The 7,664-nt window shown below is 51.9% G+C and overlaps 1 protein-coding gene across 1 annotated transcript; it reads left to right on the top strand.

The window, feature by feature from the left end:
* Positions 1–331: 331 nt before the first annotated feature.
* On the top strand, positions 332–3,010 carry ACTB (actin beta; the record flags this gene model as incomplete). The annotated part of the gene is given in 5 exon segments (NM_001303173.1): positions 332–463; positions 780–1,019; positions 1,542–1,980; positions 2,297–2,478; positions 2,829–3,010. Coding segments are annotated over 5 exon segments (1,128 nt in total). The 3' UTR covers positions 2,973–3,010.
* Between the last annotated feature and the right edge of the window lie 4,654 nt (positions 3,011–7,664).

The following is a 7,664-nucleotide window of genomic DNA, read 5'->3' as shown; positions in this document are numbered from 1 at the left end:
GGCGCGGCTCGCCGCAGCCATTGCCTTTTATGGTAATCGTGCGAGAGGGCGCAGGGACTTCCTTTGTCCCAAATCTGTGCGGCGCCGAAATCTGGGAGGTGCCGGCGCACCCCCTCTAGCGGGCGCGGGGCGAAGCGGTGTGGCGCCGGCAGGAAGGAAATGGGTGGGGAACGGAACGGCCTCCGTGCGTCGCCGCGCCGCCGTTCCCCGCTGGGTCTCCGGCCTCGGGGCTGGCCGTAGGGGTACGGCTGCATTCGGGGGAACAAGACGGGGCGGGGTTCTGCTGCGCGACCGGCGGTGCTTATATCTTTTTCCGCTCTCTATTCCTCCGCAGCCAGCCATGGATGATGATATTGCTGCGCTCGTTGTTGACAATGGCTCCGGTATGTGCAAGGCCGGTTTCGCTGGGGACGATGCTCCCCGTGCTGTGTTCCCATCCATCGTGGGTCGCCCCAGACATCAGGTACGGCAACGGCTGGGTGCTGCGTCCAGACAATGGAGAGGAGCGTTTGGTGGGAGTGGTTCTGCTGAGGGCGTTAAGCCTCAAGAAGCCCTTTTATTTTTATATGTGGCATGAGAGGCTTCTACCCTGCAACAGTAACTGGTTGAGTGCACAGCCTTCGTGCAGAGCATCCTGTGTTGAAGCAGTTGGCACAGTCCCTTCCCTGCTGTAGTAGGGGATTAGTAGTAATTAAAGGTGTGGCTTCTGAAAGAAAACTTTATTCATCCGTTGTGGCATGCCTGTCAGTTAAACTTAATGATTTTTCTTTGTTGTGCAGGGTGTGATGGTTGGTATGGGCCAGAAAGACAGCTATGTTGGTGATGAAGCCCAGAGCAAAAGAGGTATCCTGACCCTGAAGTACCCCATTGAACACGGCATTGTCACCAACTGGGATGATATGGAGAAGATCTGGCACCACACCTTCTACAATGAGCTGAGAGTAGCCCCTGAGGAGCACCCTGTGCTGCTCACAGAGGCTCCCCTGAACCCCAAAGCCAACAGAGAGAAGATGACACAGGTGTGTAAAACTCTTGAGCCTGGAGCTACAGCAGGTACTGCTGCAGGCCAGCTTTCCTCTTCCATGTTGTCCTCTATCTGCCTTCACCACTTTTCCCTTTTTGCCATCTTTACAGGGTTTTCCTTTCCTGACCTGAGTCTCCTCTTTGCTGGACCTTGACAGGTTTTGTTTGCTCTAAGCTGACTTTCTCTGAGACTGAACTAGCAACTTGTCTAACTGCTGTTCTGACTAGGCACTAATCCATTTACCAACTTTGAGTGACTATACTGTAGTTTCTTGGCCTTTGTTTCGTTCCTTGCTGTGTCATATGGATGGGCCTGTGGTAGCAGTGTCCTTGCTCAGGCTCTGACCTGGCAGGTGTGGGTGGAGACCAAGTGAGATAAGTGCCGATATCTCCTTCTAGAGGAGCAAAGAAGCCTCTTATCTAGGGACAAATGTAAAAGCACATGCATGGACTGATGGAGGCATGCAGTGAGAACCTTGGTTTATTCTGCTTGACTCAGTGCTTTTTTATCTTTCTAGATCATGTTCGAGACCTTCAACACCCCAGCCATGTATGTAGCCATCCAGGCTGTGCTGTCCCTGTATGCCTCTGGTCGTACCACTGGTATTGTGATGGACTCTGGTGATGGTGTTACCCACACTGTGCCCATCTATGAAGGCTATGCCCTCCCCCATGCCATCCTCCGTCTGGATCTGGCTGGCCGTGACCTGACGGACTACCTCATGAAGATCCTGACAGAGAGAGGCTACAGCTTCACCACCACAGCCGAGAGAGAAATTGTGCGTGACATCAAGGAGAAGCTGTGCTACGTCGCACTGGATTTCGAGCAGGAGATGGCCACAGCTGCCTCTAGCTCTTCCCTGGAGAAGAGCTATGAACTCCCTGATGGTCAGGTCATCACCATTGGCAATGAGAGGTTCAGGTGCCCTGAGGCCCTCTTCCAGCCATCTTTCTTGGGTAAGTCTTACTCCTTTTAGGAGGCTCCATGCCCCTTCTGCCTAGAGTGACTTAGAGACTGGTCAGCTGCTATAATAGTGCTGGGCCTTAGCAGGTTTGTCCCATTCCACTGCAGTCTTTTTCTTCCTCAGCCTGGGGATAATTGAGGTACTTAGGTCAGTAGAACAGGAGGCTGAGCCAGTCAGCCATGGCCTTGTTGGGCTGTGTTGTTTCCTACCATGGGATCTTTGGTTCTCTCATTTTCCCATAGTAGTAGGTCCTCTTGCTTCCTTGTCCCTGAACTGTTTACTGACCTGACACTGCTTTTTGCTCACAGGTATGGAGTCCTGTGGTATCCATGAAACTACCTTCAACTCGATCATGAAGTGTGATGTGGATATCCGTAAGGACCTGTATGCCAACACAGTGCTGTCTGGTGGTACCACAATGTACCCTGGCATTGCTGACAGGATGCAGAAGGAGATCACAGCCCTGGCACCTAGCACAATGAAAATCAAGGTAGGCTGGAGCCCTGGGCTCTTTCTAGCACACCTCTTAATGCTGTGTGGGTGGAAGAGGCTGAACTAAACTACTACAGAAGATGGAAACTGCTTTGTCTTAGTGGTGGAGCCTTATGGCCTTGCTCTGGGCAGGGTGGCAGCCACTCAGCTGTGTGAGTAATTAGATTAAGTGCTGGCTGTGAGTGGGGGAGGAGGGTGTTCTGTGTGAGGCTGTGCCTTAAGCCTGCTCGGACTAGAGAGTGCTTTGGCCAAGGCCAGATGAAGGAACTAGGTAGCAGAGTGCCACAGGGCTGTGCATAGGAGCTGTGTGCCATCACACTGCATCTGACCAGTTGTTCTCTCCTGCAGATCATTGCCCCACCTGAGCGCAAGTACTCTGTCTGGATTGGAGGCTCTATCCTGGCCTCTCTGTCCACCTTCCAGCAGATGTGGATCAGCAAGCAGGAGTATGATGAATCCGGACCCTCCATTGTCCACCGCAAATGCTTCTAAACCGGACTGTTACCAACACCCACACCCTTGTGATGAAACAAAACCCATAAATGCGCATAAAACAAGACGAGATTGGCATGGCTTTATTTGTTTTTTCTTTTGGCGCTTGACTCAGGATTAAAAAACTGGAATGGTGAAGGTGTCAGCAGCAGTCTTAAAATGAAACATGTTGGAGCGAACGCCCCCAAAGTTCTACAATGCATCTGAGGACTTTGATTGTACATTTGTTTCTTTTTTAATAGTCATTCCAAATATTGTTATAATGCATTGTTACAGGAAGTTACTCGCCTCTGTGAAGGCAACAGCCCAGCTGGGAGGAGCCGGTACCAATTACTGGTGTTAGATGATAATTGCTTGTCTGTAAATTATGTAAGCCAACAAGTGTCTTTTTGTATCTTCAGCCTTAAAAACAAAACACACTTGATCCTTTTTGATTTGTCAAGCAAGCGGGCTGTGTTCCCCAGTGATAGACGTGAATGAAGGCTTTACAGTCCCCCCACAGTCTAGGAGTAAAGTGCCAGTATGTGGGGGAGGGAGGGGCTACCTGTACACTGACTTAAGACCAGTTCAAATAAAAGTGCACACAATAGAGGCTTGACTGGTGTTGGTTTTTATTTCTGTGATGCTTCTTGACAGTTGGTTCCTGCTCTTATCCAGCCTTACCAGCCTGTGTGGATCAGCATCTCTTTGGGGTGGGTGCTGGTGCTGTCTGGTGCACAGGCTGGATAAACCATGATGATGCTTCAGCAAGAAGGAGTTTGGCTCCCGTTCTGTCCTGTGCTGCCATCAATGCTTTCTGTAGGGGACCGTTGGATGAGGGTGGGCTGGGCTCAGTGGGACTGCAGCTGTGCTGTTTCCTGTGACCCTCATTCTGCTGTGTGACCTGACAGTGATGTGGTGGTGATGTTACCAAGTTACCAAGGAGCAGCTGGCTTCTGACATGGGGCAATTTATTCTTCGTTTAAGAAAGGTCTTGGTATGCAGCCTCTGTCCTCCGGTTTCAGGTATCTCCAGACAAGCAGCTTGCTCTGCCTTTGCTTCAGTCCGGGAAGTGGGAGGCCTGGGCTTTGGCAAGCTGCCTGCTGGGTGGAGCAGCTCCTCAGGTGGAGGCAGGAGAAAGTCTTCAGTGAAGCGGATGAGATGGACTTCTGAGAGCGGGGCCACAGGGCTGTTACACATCACTGCAGGGGTGAGGCTGGGAAAGGGTGTGGAGAGGAAGCTCTCACTGGTGCAGTGACATGGCTGCAGGGTCAGGGCTTAGGGAGAGCAAAGCCAGGTGACGCTTTGCATTGCAGTGCTAGCCTAAGCAGACGACCTCGCAGCCTTGCTTGTGGGCATGCTGGCTTCCCAAGGCTCCTCCAACCTGCCTGGCTTTGAAGAGCTAATGGCCGTGACTGTGTCACGCTCACAGCAGATGAAAGGCAGGGAACAAGTTCCATGGGTTCTTTTAATCCTTTGCCTGGCCTCATCGTTTTCCAGCGTCATGCTGTGCTGAGGGTGGACCTGCTGGTTTCTTCCTTTTGTCTCCCCAGCCTCCCTTCTGGCTGCACTAATGTGGCAGCAGACTGACAGGGCTATGGGTGCAGACGCTGGGCCAGGCAGATGAGTTACTGGAAGCACTGGTTTGCAAGGAGCAAGGTGTAACTGGTTGGGGAGGGGCCCAAACTGGGCTAATAACCCGGGGTCTTGGGGAAACAGGGTGAGGAGGAGGCGGCAGCAGCCGCTGGGGAGGGAGCTGGTGGGAGTGGAGCAGGAAAAAGGCCAGGAGGCGAGAGGAGATGGCGGCAGGGAAATGGGGCACGTCTGCTCTTCTGCCTTCAGTCCTCCCTGAAACAACCACTGATTGCTGTGAAAAATGTGCTGAGGCACAAAGAACTGCAGAGAGGATGGTGGCAGCAAGGCAAGGAGCTGCAAAGTGCCTGGGGTCGAGAGCAGAGGGTGCAGGGAGAGTAATGGGCTGGGGAGCCGAGCTGATTTTGTATGCTTCAAAGAGCAGAAAGCAAAGCTTTCAGTTAACACTTCACAGGTTTTTCTTTTTTTCTTTCTTGCTGCTTCAGGCATTCAGCCCCCCAATAAAATGAGGCTGAGCATTTTGCAGCCCTTCCCACCCCTTCTCCAGCGAGAGGCCATGGCGTGCACAGCTACTCCACAGGCTGCTCCAGCAAGGCTCACTTTATGCCTCCTTTGGGCCATTACATGCTGGAGAAAAGAATGTGGTGCTGGGCAGGGAAGCCTGCAAGCATTACTCACTGCTCCCAACTCCGACAAGCGGAGGGGAGCCAGGTGGTTTCCTCTCAGAAATGATGGGCATTGGAGATGGGGGATTTTTTTTTAACCATAGCTTCTCCATCTTTGTGTTTTGGCTGTGATGTGCTGGGAGTTCTCCGGCTGCAGGGACGGCAGGGATCGGCCACAGACTGTTGCAAGCCACCCAGCCCTTTCTCACCTCCCTTTAACTGCCCAGGGGGAACTGGCTCAACTGAATGGAGCTGAGCAAACGTTTTATTCCTTTTCTTCCCTCAGAGCTCCCAACTTTCGCTCCTGCTGGAGACAGTGGCTGGCACTTCACCTGCAATTAGCTGGTGACCTGGAAAGTCACCTCACTGAGCCGCTTACGGAATCAAGCCACCACCAGGAATTAGTGATGTCCTTGGCAAAGGAGATGGCTGCAGCTCTCAGGATTTAGCCCTGAAGGGCCTCCTTGTGTGGCTGCCTCAAGCTTTGTCAGGGAGCACTGACCAAAAATGGCTCCTGGCTGGGGGGGATTCTGTCCTCTCGTTAGAGCACACTGGCAGCCTGCAAACGTCCCATTTCCCAGGACATTCAAACACAACTGGCTTCCTCGTGGAAGTCCCCTCTGAGGGCACAAAGTGATGGTTTCAGAAAATGGGCTTTTCCTGGTGTCAGTTCATGGATGAGACAGCGGCTGGAGGAGGAGTCCTGCTCTTTGAAGTTGGTCTCTGCAGAGGGAATGCTGACCTCAAGCCTGTCCTGGCTTGTATTATACCCATCTGTAATCTACTTTAGCAGGCCTTACTGTATTAAATCGTATCAAGCACCGAAAACCATTTACAGCAGTGGAAACAGCAGTTAGCCCAAGAAAATACAAAGCGCTCTGACCACCAAGCTTTCGTTATGCTGTCAAAAAGATGAGATGTTCAAACTTTATCAGTGTTAAGAAGAACCACAGGAGAGAAATGACTCAAGAGTTTCCCAGGGGAGAAAAAAAAATAAATCACCAGGTCTGTCCAGCCATGAACTATGTTGTACAGAACACAATATCTTGATACTAGCACCAGATTTGTTTGTTTGCCCTCCTGGACCGGGACAGCATGGTATGCGCCTGCCTTCTTTGGACTGGGAAAACTGTATGAGTCATACCATGATCAAAGTCTGCCTGGAGACAGACCAGCACTGTACTGATGCCATTTTCACAGGAGTTTCCCATGTGCCAGCGGTGGGAAGAGCGTTCCTGAACTAAAGAGCAGCGGGGAAGGTTTCTGCACTCACCCACTGACAGCTTCCCAGCAACCATCAAGAGAAATGCCACCGCTCAGAGTAGCTGTTTGCTTCCTTCCTCCTTTACAGCCCATCTGATGTCCTGCTGCCTCGTATTCAGCCTCATGTCTTATCTACACCGCCACACTGCTCGTTTGCTCAGAGGGCCATCAGACTGAGCTCAGCTCCTCTTACAACCGCTGTGAGCGTGGTTTCTCCTGGGGAGGTTCTTTAACCTGTCTCAGCTCCCAGCTTTTATCTGGGGTTGGCAACAGCTGCCTGGTCCACAGACAGCCCAGAACTGCAAGGAACCATGGCTAGTCCTCACACCAGCTGCTCCAGCTGACCTGGCACTGACTCTGCTTGTGGGCTCTGCTTATGATCTTATTTACATTTGCACTGGAAATGCAAGTTTTCTCCACCTTGGTATCAGCTTTCCCTGCTGACTGCAAGAACAGTAGGTTGATATTCTGTTTAAATGTCAAACAAGCCAGCCCTGACCAAAGGGCCTCTGTGCTGAATTTGTCATTATCTTCTGTTTAACTGAAACGTGACAGAAAAGTGAGTATTGATACTCTTAATGAAGTTGTCCCGCACCTCAGGGCTGAGAAGGGTGTGCTTCTGCACACCAAGATCCTGCTCACAGGCCTGGAAACAAAACAGGCCCAGGCACTCAATATTTCCTAACCCTAATCCAGCCTATCCCTAGTCTTGTTCATGGCCTTAAATGGCAGCAAGCGAGGAGGAAGAAAGCAGCCACCTAGTCATCTTCCTCCATGGGTCATGTTTAGAACACATTTTCTATGAACAATATTCCCAAAGCACACACTGGGAGTCCCAGCACTGCGGTCCTGTCTGTTCTCGAGGCTGGGAGCCGACAGTGGGCTGAGCCACGGGCACTGCTACATGAATGGCTGCATCCACAGCAGCTGTGGATGTCTTCTGCATGGCCCTCAGCACACGTCAAGCTCATCTCCCACATCTGCTGCCACAGGGGGAAGATTCAGCTCATTAAAGTCCGGCTTAATTACGTAAATGTCCAGTGACTTTCCTTTCTGAGAAGATAACTACCACCCCCAACATGGCGTCGCCGCTCTCAAGATGGCGTCGCGCAGAGGCCGCCCCCTTACTTCCGCTTCGCGCGGCCACGCTCAAGATGGCGGTGGCGGAAGTGCGGCGAGCCGCGGAAGCCGG

Source organism: Meleagris gallopavo, chromosome 16, assembly GCF_000146605.3.
Source record: "Meleagris gallopavo isolate NT-WF06-2002-E0010 breed Aviagen turkey brand Nicholas breeding stock chromosome 16, Turkey_5.1, whole genome shotgun sequence".
In the NCBI taxonomy this organism is placed as follows: Eukaryota; Metazoa; Chordata; class Aves; order Galliformes; family Phasianidae; genus Meleagris; species Meleagris gallopavo.
This window is presented reverse-complemented; position numbering and strand designations above follow the sequence as displayed.